Source organism: Solanum tuberosum, unplaced genomic scaffold (assembly GCF_000226075.1).
Source record: "Solanum tuberosum cultivar DM 1-3 516 R44 unplaced genomic scaffold, SolTub_3.0 scf00065, whole genome shotgun sequence".
In the NCBI taxonomy this organism is placed as follows: domain Eukaryota; kingdom Viridiplantae; phylum Streptophyta; class Magnoliopsida; order Solanales; family Solanaceae; genus Solanum; species Solanum tuberosum.
Window position 1 is genome coordinate 1,234,490 of NW_006238992.1, and position 13,876 is coordinate 1,248,365.

Sequence of the window (13,876 nt, forward strand, 5' to 3'; positions counted from 1 at the left end):
AAGTCTAAACCGTCAATATCGGAGTGAGTATTATGTTTTAAGGAACATTCAAGATTAAGACAATATTTTTTTAAAATTTTCATCATCAAATGATCTCAATTTCTTCCCACTAAATAGAAAACCAAAAATATTTTCATATACTTCAAATTGTTCAAATCTATTTTGAAGTGAAAAGATGGCTTGGTCTACTATGTATAAGAAGTAATCAACTCTAAATGATTCGGGCTGCTGCAATATATTTTTCTCCAAATTTAAAATATAAATTATCAATAGAACAAGTAAATTCTTAAGCTTTGAATAAGAAAGATGTAAAATTAGAATTTAGAGAAGAGAAGTGAGAATAAATAGAAGAGCGGAAGGGAGGACGATAGAATATATAAAAATATTAGAAAAAAAAATAACTTGTACATTAAGAAAAAAGCACACAACTTTTTATTGGAAAGTTAAAAAGTCATAGTCATAACTCATATATATCACTTCAGCCGTCTGCATTTTTTTCCCAACCGTTTACATTTTTTTTCCAGCCGTTTGCATTTATTATTGTCTTCATTCTAATTTTTTTTTAAATTTAATCTTACCTAATTAACTAAAAAATGGGGCCCCCTAAAATTGGGGGCCTAAGGCCAAGGACTTTTCCTTAAGCCTAACCAGCCGCCCCTGAGAGGAACTGGATCCATAAATTAAAAAAAAAAAAGCTACAACAAATACAAAAAAGTACAAGATTTTTTTGTAATTTTTTTTTTTGAGGTCTTGAAGAGGTATATTGCTTTGATTTGGATAAATAATGGGAAATAATCCAGTTGAGGTAGGGTTTTTATTTCATCTAATAAGAAAATGTCACATAATAAATATTTTTAAAAAATAAAAAATAAACAGGGCATTGTTAGTTTCAAGGATATAAGTGAGCTATAAGTTTAATGAAAGGGTATTTTTAAATCAAAAAATGAATATAAGGACATCTTTAGACCAAACAAATGAATGAAGGGTACATTTAAACTGCATCGAAGCACACTGTTAGTCATACGTGTAAAATAGGCATTAGTAACTAGTGATCCAAGATTGCATCAAATTTTATGATCGACAAAAAAATTTATGAACAGTGACCAAAAAATGTCCTCCATAATCCCACATTACATAGATCTCCTATAAATAGAAATAATAATATGGTAATTAGTTACTATTTAAATTGTTTAGCACATATATTACTAATATATGAATGCTACTTTTTATCTCCCAACAAAATGTATACTTATGTTCTAAAATGTTGAAGACTCATTCTCTATTTTATCTTTTAGGTTGTTCAAATAGTCACCACAAGAAAAAAAAAATAGTTCTCTACATATACATAATATAAATAGGGTTATGAATTGATTTAAAAATAAAAATGGAAAAAATAGAAAAAAATAAAATACTTAACATATGTTCCCAAGAAAGATGCAGTTTCATCATGTACTCAGCTCGGAGATCGCAAGGAATACTATATGTTATGCCTCACTCCATTAAGTAAACCTCTTATACTTACGTTATTTGTCTCAATTTATATGGCACATGAAATTTTTTGAGAGGCAATTGAATTATTATTATATTTTAAATTATTAATTATTGCTTTCTCTATTTAAAAAAGAACCACATTCTCTACTTTTTAGTTTGTTTAAAATAGAATGATCCATTTCTTTTTTTGCCAATATTTTAATTTCAACTTTCTACTTGGCATGTTTAAGGTTACAAGATGAAAGATAATTTTGATATATTTGATATAATTTTACTTTAGAACCACAAAACTGAAAAGTCTTCTTTATTTTCTTAAACTTCCTGTCAATTACTAAATATAAATAGAAAAAAAAAAGTTATAGCAGAAGGACAAATCGGTCAATTGACTGACTATTCACTCTTTTATTATATATAATATAATAGCAAATTATTATTTATTACTTATTATATAATAATAGAATATAAACTAGCTAGGTCTCTTATTTATTTGTATATTATATAATAAAGGGAAAAGGCTCAAATATGCCATTGAACTTTCAGAAAAGGCTCATTTATGTCATCCGTTAAAAGTTTGGCTCATCTATGTCATTACCGTTTAAGAAAAGGCTCATTCATGCTATTATTTTTTAACAGTGGTTTTGCAAAACCATTTTTTATACGTGGCCAATTATAATTCGGCCACATCATTAATCAAAATTTTGAACAAAAATTGAATTATAATTCGGCCACGTCATTATTTTTTTTTAATTCAATTTTTGCAAGACCATTTTTTACACGTGGCCAATTATAATTCGGCCACATCATTAATCAAAATTTTGAACAAAAATTGAATTATAATTCGGCCACGTCATTATTTTTTTTTAATTCAATTTTTGCAAGACCATTTTTTACACGTGGCCAATTATAATTCGGCCACATCATTAATCAAAATTTTGAACAAAAATTGAATTATAATTCGGCCACGTCAAAAAAAATAATGACGTGGCCGAATTATAATTGGCCACGTGTAAAAAATGATTTTGCAAAATCACTGTTAAAAAATAATGGCATGAATGAGCCTTTTCTTAAACGGTAATGACATAGATGAACCAAACTTTTAACGGATGACATAAATGAGCCTTTTCTAAAAGTTCGATGACATATTTGAGCCTTTTCCCTATAATAAAAGGCGGGAATTGGAGACCTTTATAGTTAGGTTCTAGAGCAAAAAGTGCTTGGACTTCCTTAAGACTTCAAACTCCATAAACACCAACAAAGTCTTCCTTTAAAGACCCTATATAGAGTCTACCAAATTGTTCTTGAACTTCACTTATGGAATCACGATACTGAGCCGAAAGAATCAGCGAAACCATAACATTCCCAAGCACATTAATCCTTTGTGCAAACGAAAATTTTGGTGGAGTCATTGATTGATTGTTCACAATGTTTACAGCCACAAAATAGTCCCCTAAGATTGTCCTCTTAATATTATCTGGATATCCATTCAAGTTTGTAAATACTTCTGCTGTATTAGCTTTTCTGCCTCTGATCCAAAATCTCTTGATTCTGTTGGCTATTAATTCTGTGACAAGGACATATGAACCATCTAAACTGACTGCTACTCCTGCTGGCCCTGCTAGTCCACTTAGAAGTAATGTGACCTGATTTGTTCTTATGTCATACTTGAATAATCTCCCTGTTGTATCTTTGCTTTCAAGGAGTAAAGTTATGTTACTGCAAAAATGCAAAAAGTTGATCAAGATTAAAGTGGATCTAGTAAATGCAGTAGTAATAATAATACTTTATCTCTTTAAAAAAGAATGACCTAGTTTGATTTGGAGCAGAGTTTAAGAAAAGAAGGAAAACTTTTTAATTTTGTAGTTCTAAATTAAAATTATGTCAAATGTACCAAAATGCCCTTTAATTTGTGGCCTTAAATGTGTCACGTGAAAAGTTGAAGTTAAAGTGTTGCCAACAAAAGAAAGGGGTCATTTTTTTTTTAAACAGACTAAAAAGGAAATTTGATCATTCTTTGTGTAATAGAGGGAGTAATACATTTGAGTTTTCATAGTTGAAAAAATATATGTACAAATTACAATTGGTATAATTCAATTTGATATGTGTTAACAGGTTACCCACACACCAAAAACAACTTTAACAGCAATAAATGTGCACATTAACAAAAAGCGTTAAGACCTTTATCTTCATTAGTTAGTTGTCATTGGATTCAATATCACTATAAACTATAGGGACATTTACAAAGAGAGTTAATTGCCTCTAAAAAGCCTTTTTTAGCAACAATTAAACTATTGTCGTTAAAGATATTAGTGACAACGGTAATTTTAGGATTCTCATTCAACTTTTAAAGTAGACAAACTGTTTCTTTAAAAAACGGTATTCATTTTTCCCAAGTGTCACAACCAAAAAGTGGATTCAATACATCATGACATGTGTTTACCACATAGAGTATAATTAATACTTAACTATGGTTAAACTAACATGTACTCTTACATCATTAAATCACTTAAATATAGTAACAAACCTGGTGGCGCGGAATATTGGTCCTGAATCTATAAAATAGACGACTCCATTTAATTGATCGATGTCTACCGTGTTTGTGAAGGCAAAAGGGTTGCCATCTATGCCCGTAACAAGGGCCTCCGTTTCGTCCAACAACCAAGAGCCCATAATTGATGTCAGCTATGTAGAGGTCACCACTTCTATAGTAAAACCCAAGGCCAAGGGGTCTTCCACATTTAATTAGTAAATTTGGGTCATTTTTCCCATCACATACCTCCTTTGTCCTAAACACAAAGAAAGTAAGTTAATTACACTATATAAATATCATAGTTATTTTGTGACAACAATTTTTAGCTAAAGTGATTGTTAATTAAAAATAAAGAGAGTATTTAATTAATTTATTCTCATTTATGACTTAACCTTTCACCATATTAATATTGATTTCTCAATAAATGATCATTCTATATATTTGTAGGAAATTCGGACATACCCATAAATGGTGATGTAAGGCTCATCATATAGAGAATATACAATTCTACACTTGCTCAATGCATTAGGGTTTAGGTTGTGGTACATGGAGTTGCTATACTGAATTCTCTCCTCAATCAATTAGATTTTACGTTGTAGTATAAGGAGTTTCTCTTGCTCCAACATAATGTGAAAAACCACCATCGACCGTAAATTCCAACCATGGCTCATCGTACTCTTCTTCTTTCGATATGTGAAGAATAAGTAAGTTTTCTTTTATGAGTTACATATATTATCTGATTAGATTTAGATTAATATGTTATTTAATCTTAACACTGTTAAAGTTAAACATAAAATTAGAAGAAATCAATAATTAATTGTCTCTATTTTTTTAAATGACAAATATTCTGAAATAACTACTCCCTCAGTCTCATTTTATGTGAGGTAGTTTGACTCGACACGGAATTTAAGAAAGAAAGGAAGACTTTTATAATTTGTGGTCCACAATGATGATAGAAATTTGTGTGGCTATAAAACAGAAGTGTACGATGAACCATTCTTTGAACGGACTAAAAAGAAAAGTAAATCATATAAATTGGACAGAAGAAGTAATTTTTTTTTTACCTTAATGGTGATGTGGTAGCAAAATCGGTGAAGCCAATACGTGGGCCTTGGTATTTGAGTACCCTGCCATCGGCCACACTTGTGTATGGTCCGTTGCCTAAAATATCAAAAGCGATGGCTTCAGGGCCTACTGTTCCTGAAGGAAGTTGGAGCTTTTTAAGTGGAAGTAATGATTCCATAACCATTTGAGAATAAGCAATGGGAAAACAAAATATTATGAATGTTGCTCTTATCATACTTTCCATGTCTTTGAGGAAGCAATTATGAAAATAATGAATCTTGTTACCTCCTATTTATAGGAAGTAATCCCCACCCTATTATATATATATAGTATGTATTTATCTAAGCATTTTTTTTCTTTTTTGGAACAAAGTAGAAACGGAGTTTTTTTTTTGTTTCCCATCCGGTGTCCAGAACCCACATTGGAGCTTCGACTAAATCCGGATCGTGCTCTGCAGGCTCCATTCGGGGGTGGCGCTCCCAACATGATTTTCTCCATACCCAGGGCTCGAACCCGAGACCTCTAGTTAAGGGTGAAGCACTCCCATCAGTGCACCACAACCCATGTTATATTATAGATTAATATGCATCATTAAACCAAAATTATAGAACAAGGCAAAAATGTCAACATATTTATGAAATATAGCTATAGTTTAAAAAAGTTACAATAAACCACTATGTGTTGATTTCATAGCAAACTCTCTCCCTTGCCCCCCCTCCCCCCTCTCTCTCTCTCTATATATATAGGTGGGAGTTTGTATTTTATATTATATCAATTGTATTGGAAAAAATTATATTTGTATTTTGTATCATATGTATTTGTATTGATATGAATACAATATGAATTCATCCTCTCTGTCAAATGTATTATGTATTAATGTATTCAATCAATTATAGGTGAGAGATTTATATTTTATATCGATTGTATTCGAGAAAAGAATTTTGTATTCACCTATACAGACTGATTTCTATACAAATACAAGCAATTGATACATAATACAAAATATTTGTATTATGTATCAATTGCTTGTATTTGTATAGAAATCAGTCTGTATTTGTATTTTTTTTATCCGAAATCAGCAAAAAAATACAACGAATACACTCCCTCTCTCGATCTCACTCGCCCCTCTCCTCCCTTTCTTGATCTCGCTCGCCCCTCTCCTCCCTCTCTCGATCTCGCTCGCCCCTCTCCTCCTCTCTCGATATCGCTCGCCCCTCTCCTCCCTCTCTCGATATCGCTCGCCTCTCTCCTCCTAATATATATTCATATTGATACAAATTAGTTTATATTTGTATTTTTTTCTCTTTTTCTCTGAAACTAACTAAAAAAATACAACGAATACAAATGCGTAGCAAATCAAAGTGTAGCTGTGAATTGTAATTAGTGAAACTGTAGCTATGAAGTCCTAATGTTTGTTGATTTTGAAAGTTTCCGTTAAAAGATAGTGACAACTTGCCTTACTACATAGTAGGTACTACAACTTTCGTTAACAGTAGTTAACATTTTTAACCATACAAAAAGAGTTCCTTTCATTATGTGCTTCCAATTTTCTTACCACAAACAAAGGAGGAATTGCCTAAACACCCCAAAAGAGTCCACAACTGCTAAATTTGCCCCCTCCCTAAACTCTATTTTACACACTTAACTCTAAGGTTTAATTACACTAAACTCTATTCTATATCTCTTCTGTATTTTAAAATTAAATTCTTATACCTTCTATATTAGTATATACTAGTATACGTACTCGCGCGTTACGTGGTTATTTGGTACATGTAATCATAAATATTGATTTATCGATAATCTTAAAATTTAACTTGTTATAAAGATAATATTGTTTAGAGAATGTTAATTTGCAAATTGATATGTTATAATGGAATATTTATGTAAATGAATCAATATATAAGCTTAGTTCATTGTCTAAATTTGACAATAATAATATAAAATTAACTTTCTATTACCATTGCTATCGAAGAAATAGAGACAAAATTGAGAAGTTCTTAGCATCAACAGATAATGACTAAGCACTTGATTTTGAGATTTTTTCATGTTACTTCTACTTTTGTTTATAAAAAAAAAATTAAAATTCAAGTTATCACTAATGTAAAACAAAAAACCATAATTATCTAAATCGTAATTGTAATTATGTCTTACATTATCATGCTATTAGTAAAGAACATTTGAAAAGTACGTTAATAATTTCATAAAAAGAGTTAATATATATATATATATCCTTAGAATTTTATAACTATGAAAACTAACTGTAATACATAGTGCACGAGCTTTTCTCAAGCCCCTCTACAGTCTCATGACTTTCCGAAGAGTACTTTTGGTTAGTGCAACTCATCGATAAGGATCTGACTTTGCTTTTCAACCACCTTGATTATGAGGGTAGTCGAATGAATTTGAGAAACACACGATTTTGAATAAGTTCCTTATGACACAGCTCTATTGCACGCTTTAGAGTATCAAAGAAGGGAAACTTTTCTTAATTGTTTGTAGTCTCTCATTTATAGAAGTGGGGGCCTCACAACCATAAATAAGGTCCTACCGACACGACTTCATAGACACCCTAGTACACTTGAACTTTGTGCTCTGATACCAAGTTTGTCACGACCCTAGCCTACACCCTAGACGTGGCCGGCACTCGAGAACCATTGCTGGTTCCCAAGTGAACCCTCATCCTGGCTGACTACAAGTTGAAGACTAACTCAAGCATAAATAAGGTTAGTCTTAGTTCAAAAAAATTATGTGCCATATAAATTGAGACATGTTTAAGGTTACAAGATGAAAGAGAATTTTGGTATATTTGATAAAAATTTAATTCAGAACCACAAAACTGAAAAGTTTTCTTTATTCTCTTAAACTCCCTGTCAAGTTAAACTAGACAATTCTTTTGAAATGAGGGTACTACGCCCTCCATTTATAAATAATTGAATTGTTGGGGTGTTTCACACCCTTTAAAAAAAAGAAGAAGATTGGACATAAATTAGATAATACTTTTCATTTTTATCCTTATTAATAGTTGCCAAATTAATCTTTAGAACAACTACATATCAATCATAATAACTAATTCTAATACTAAATAATTCAAAAATGTCTAGAACTCATCACATAGAAAATAATTCAAAGCAGTTATAGTTTCTTGAAATCATCACATAGAAAATCCAAATGAAGGATCAAAATGGAAGAATATTCTAAAAGCAGTCTTCAAGATTAACAATTAAATTAATTTGAAATATGAATAATGTCTCAACAATTCAATTATTTTGAAATTGAGGAAGTATGATTTATAGTATCTCTTTTTTCATTATTTTAAAATACATAACATACTAAAAACAAAAATAAATAAATAAAAACAAAGAAATTACTAAATATAAATAGAACGAAAAAAGTTATAGCAGAAGGACAAATCGGTCAATTGACTGATTATTCACTCTTTTATTATATATAAATATAATAGAAGATTATTATTTATTACTTATTATATAATAGAACATAAACTAGGTCTCTTATTTATTTGTATGTAATAATATAATAAAAAGGTACTTGGAGACCTTTATAGTTAGGTTCTAAAGCAAAAGTGCATGGACTTCCTTAACACTTCTATTAGCTCCTTAGTGTTAGTAAATTCTGATAAATGACACTTATCAATTACTCATAATTCTTGAAGGCAAAGAAATCCAATAAGGAAAGGATCCAAGCAAACAACACCAAAATGGAAAGAGATATATTCTGATCATTACAAATACTACAGAAAGGAAAGGCATAATCAAAGGGATTGAGAATCAATAACATATGGCCTAAAACTGACAGCAACTCAATCAAGCTAATCTTGATTGATAGGACGAGATCAAGAAATCATAAATCAAGCCAAGTCACCAAGAGAAGGAATGAAATCAGATCAAGCCAAGAGTCAAGATAAATCTTCCAGCCAAGCATATAATCAAGCCATATCAGTCAAGAAAGAAGAAATGTGATTTACCATGCACATATCTAATATGGATATGGATCAGCAAATCACCTCAATCAAGGGATTCCACAAATCCCTGATTGAAACATAACACCCTTGGGTTTTCCTTACAAGAGCACAAGTCTATTCATCTATATACCTCCCTCAGACTTAGGTGTGAAGGACGCAACTTCACTTGAGCTTATAGTGCAATCTTCTTTCATCTTTCATAAATCTTTATAATCACGTGAGTGAAACAATTGAAAAGAAAAGAGAAAGAAAGATTCTGAGGGTAGGTTTACAAGTAGAGGAAGTGTCAAGGTAGAACATTCGATTTGCATATCAGACAGGATTAATTTACAGAACCCTGTAACATCCAAAGTTCATTTAAAAGCTCTAAAGGAAACCCTTGAAACCCAAAGGGACTGGACGTAGGCACCACATCGGTGTTTCGAACCAGTATAAAAACTATCCGTGTTTATACTTACTGCATATTATTATTACGGTTTATCTAGTCTACTAACGTGCAGGTGAGTCGATTGGCCAATACAAGAAGTCGACTGAAGGAAATTTTAATTCACCCCCCCTCTTGACTTTCAATTGGTACCAGAGCAGGTCTTACCATTTAAGTGTTTAACCACACGTGAGCAAAGATTTGATGGCACACTATCAGATTCCTGGTGCTCTACTTCAAGATTGACATTCTTCCCACCGACCACCATACTTCAATGGACAACATTACTCTCACTGGAAAGACAAATTCAAAATCTTTGTCTCTTCAAATGATCATCTAGCATAGATAGTGATCAAGAAGGGCCAAAAGCCTATTTCTCGACTGACTGAAAAAGATGTCACTGAAAAGCCATTTGATCCTGAATCATTTGATATCACAAAGGAACAACAAGAGGTAATTCAAACTAATGCTAGAACTATAAGTTTGTTATATTGTGCAGTGAGTGGAGCTGAATATGACAAGATATCGACATTTGAAACTGCGAAAGAAATGTGGGACAAACTAGAAGTGACTTATAAAGGAACCACTAAGGTAAATGAAGCTCGGATTAGTTCACTTGTAAATGAATATGAATTGTTCAAGATGGCCGAAGATGAAAATGTTGAAGCCATGTTCTCGAGATTCAGTAAAATATCTGCAAACTCAAATCACTTGGAATGGTGTATTCAAATGGACTACAAGTGAGAAAACTTGTTAGAAGTCTTCCCAAAGCTTGGGAAACTAAAGCTGCCATTTTTGAAGATGGAGATCTGCAGAAAATGACATACGATGAACTTCGAGGCAACTTAATGGCCTATGAACAAAATCATATTAACAGGTACAACAAAGATGATAAAAAAAAAGACCGTGGCATTTACAGCCGAGACATCTGGAGTTGAAGAAGAAACTGATGAATATCAAGATAAATGAATGACTCTTATAAATCGGGGAGTAAGACAAATGCTTAGACAGAAAAGACAGAGACCTCAATAGGATCTAAAAATAATGAGTTCAAGAGAAATAATGATCGATGCTATTACTGTGGGAAATTGTAACGACCCTCAAAATGAAATAGGTATTATTGTGAATTTAGGCCATGAAGGGCATTATGTGAATGTTATTATATTGTTGTATTATTATACACATATGAGGCTATATGTAAAGTTTTATGTGAAGCTATATGTGAAGGAATGATGTGAATGAGTTTTATGTGAAGCTATATGTGAAGGAATGATGTGAATGAGTTTTATGTGAAGCTATATGTGAAGGAATGATGTGAATGAGTTTTATGTGAAGCTATATGTGAAGGAATGATGTGAATGAGTTTTATGTGAAGCTATATGTGAAGGAATGATGTGAATGAGTTTTATGTGAAGCTATATGTGAAGGAATGATGTGAATGAGTTTTATGTGAAGCTATATGTGAAGGAATGATGTGAATGAGTTTTATGTGAAGCTATATGTGAAGGAATGATGTGAATGAGTTTTATGTGAAGCTATATGTGAAGGAATGATGTGAATGAGTTTTATGTGAAGCTATATGTGAAGGAATGATGTGAATGAGTTTTATGTGAAGCTATATGTGAAGGTATGATGTGAATGAGTTTATGTGATCTTGTGATGATCCTATGTAAAGTGGATAGCATTGTGAGTTAAAGTATGATTTCTCATGATGTATATATGAAATGATGTTGGATTATGAAGTATCCTTAAATGAAAATGTTGTGACTTGGTTGGTAGACTAAAGTGTCCCTCCTTGTTACTTAAAGTCTTGAATGCATGAATGTGTGAAGTGGGCTAGAACTAAGAAATGGTGCCCTTTCTATAAATGCTAAAAGAGGAATTCTAGGCCAAGACTTGAATCGGCAAAACTAAGAAATGGTGCCCTTTCATAAGTCTAGCTTTCCTAAGTAAATGTATAACCTTGAAGGATGGGCCTTAGGGCGAAGTTCCCTTCTTGAGTGAGATGATAGACTTAGAGATGGATGGAGCCGGAACGGCATGAAAATCCTTATCTAAGAAAGTCAAATGAGCTATCCTTATGAAACTTGATTGGCCATGACTTAAAGATGGGGCCTTTCTTGGGAAGAGGTACTATGAGTTGGTTGAACTAGAAAAGGAACCCTCTCTAAGTACATATGTGATTGAATACTCTATGGGAAACAAGGCTAGCACCGAGTGGATGTGGTTAGGAAGGTGGCCTAGTTGAGTATGAGATTAGGCACAATGAACTTCCTTGGACATCCCCTAAACCATGTGCCTACATGGGTTGTTTACTAGTTCTACCTTTGGCAAGTAGAACAACCTCCACGGAGTAGGATAGACTCCGGATTCCATACCTAGCTAGTATGGTCTATGTCGGTTATGCCTATTCCCATCATGTGGGATGTGCACTCTAGTTATTGGATAGGTTCTACAATGTTTAAGTAGTAGTATGGGATGCTATCTACACATGGCACGAGTAGGCTTTGAAGATACTAAAGTGAGTTCCCTAAGTCTAACGACTATTATGTGAAAGTCCCCTTATGTGCTTGAATGTCTCCAAAAATGGTTTCTTAAAGAATGTTGGTCTATTGATGTTATGTTGTAAAGGAAATGTCCTTATCTAAGGTAATCTTGAGGAACACTTAAGTGTGCTTGAAGAGGTTGTATGGGCGGTCACTTCTTGTCTTACTCAAGTGTGTCTTAAGGTTATATTAGGTAGAGGTCCTATGGTAATGAAATGGCATGTGTTCCTTTAAAGTTAAGCATGGGTTGTATATGAATAATATGTTGAGTATGTGTATGGTTGGCTATGGTCTTATATGTTAATGTTGACTTGTATTATGTCTCTTATACTTGTAAAGGAAAGGTTTTATCAAATTGATACGAAAGCATTTATTCTTTGAAATGTCCTTTTTGGCATGTTTTTGCGTGGTCTCCATACTTAGTACTTAATTGTGCTAACCCCTTCCTTTCCCTTTTTGACTAAAGTGTAGGGATTTGGAGATGATGACATGTCATGGCTTTGATAGGTTTCTAAGTGTTGAAGATGAAGACTTGGTGAGTCCTCATAGATTCGAGGACAATACCCAATATGTTCTTTTATGTCTTTTTAGTATTGTTTAAGTTGTGTACGGGATTAGTCCCGAATTTTGTACTCTAAAGTATTAGATGGTTTTGAGACATCATGTATAAAGTCTAGAAAGTCTTCCGCTTGCTATTTTTTATATTTAAATGTCTTCTTTGTAAAGAAAGTTTTTAATTCCTTGGTTTTTAGCGTCTATGCGATGAATGAATGCTAAGAGGCTTGTATTAGACCTCTTCGAGGTCGAGTACGCCGGTTACGACTAGGGGGTGCTCCCGGGTCGTGACAGAAACCTGGACACATCAAGCAAAATTGTTCGGAACGAAGAAGAAGAAACAATCGAAGAAATGAAGATCCAAAAGGCCTTGGAGCCTGGGATCAAGGAGAAACAACCGATGATGATCATGATGAATTTGCCAACCTATGTTTCATGGCACTAGGTGAAACAAGTGAGGTAAGACCTTATAACTGTTTAAATTGTAATGACTTACAAAATTCCTTGGACATGGTTGCTGATGAATTACAGAAGGTTATTAACGAATACAATAAAATTGCTTAAGAAAAGAAGGACTGGCAGATTCTTCTTAAAGCAAGTCAAATTGAAGTCGATTTACTAACAAAAGAACTGGAGGAAGTAAAAATGCAGCTGAATAGCATCAAAAAATCTCCCAGTCATAGTTCTATCAAATCTAACATAACTATTGGTTATAGAAGAAATTCTCCTAATCATAGTTCCAACAGATTAAATAGATCTATTACTAACTCTCATATTCCTGAAACTTTGATAAAATTACTTGCTACACTTATGGTGATCTTGATCACAAATCTTTTAATTGTAGAAAATATTCTTCTGGAAAATGGATCTGGGGACCAAAAGTTACTCATCATCAAGGACCCAAAAATACTTGGGTAACTAAAAGAAACTAATCTTATTGTTTTACGGGAGCAATCCAAGAAAACCTACAAAAAGGGAATGTGGGTACTTGACAGTGGATGCTCCAGGCATATGTGCGGAAAGAAAGAAAATTTCAAAACTATCAGAAGAATTGATAGAGGATGTGTTAGATTTGGAGACAATGCTAAAGGGGAAGTAACCGGAGTTGGAACTATCACTCTCAGGTCATCATGTGATCTAGTCGAAGTGTATTTGGTAGAGGGACTAAAACATAATCTCTTCAGCATTAGTCAACTATGTGACGCTGGATTTCTAGTAACCTTCAGTACAACTAGCTGCATCATCAAACATCTTGAGAAAAAGTTCACCCTCATTGGAGATCGAGTTAA

The 13,876-nt window shown here is 32.7% G+C and overlaps 1 protein-coding gene across 1 annotated transcript; it reads right to left on the bottom strand.

Annotated features, from left to right (window-relative positions):
• Positions 1 to 2,685: 2,685 nt before the first annotated feature.
• On the bottom strand, positions 2,686 to 5,327 carry LOC102598601 (protein STRICTOSIDINE SYNTHASE-LIKE 12-like). Its single transcript, XM_006345279.2, has 3 exons — positions 5,083 to 5,327; positions 4,013 to 4,274; positions 2,686 to 3,204 (listed from the first exon to the last, which is right to left on the bottom strand). Exons 2-3 carry the CDS (start codon positions 4,156 to 4,158, stop codon positions 2,724 to 2,726), a joined length of 627 nt encoding a protein of 208 aa, XP_006345341.1. The 5' UTR covers positions 4,159 to 4,274; positions 5,083 to 5,327; the 3' UTR covers positions 2,686 to 2,723.
• Between the last annotated feature and the right edge of the window lie 8,549 nt (positions 5,328 to 13,876).

Excerpts from the sequence above, each read along its gene's own strand:
- LOC102598601 (XM_006345279.2), bottom strand. The coding sequence starts at position 4,158 with ATGGGCTCTTGGTTGTTGGACGAAACGGAGGCCCTTGTTACGGGCATA. Across the intron at positions 3,205-4,012 it reads CCAATATTCCGCGCCACCAG|TAACATAACTTTACTCCTTG; the intron begins GTTTGTTACTAT and ends GCATTTTTGCAG.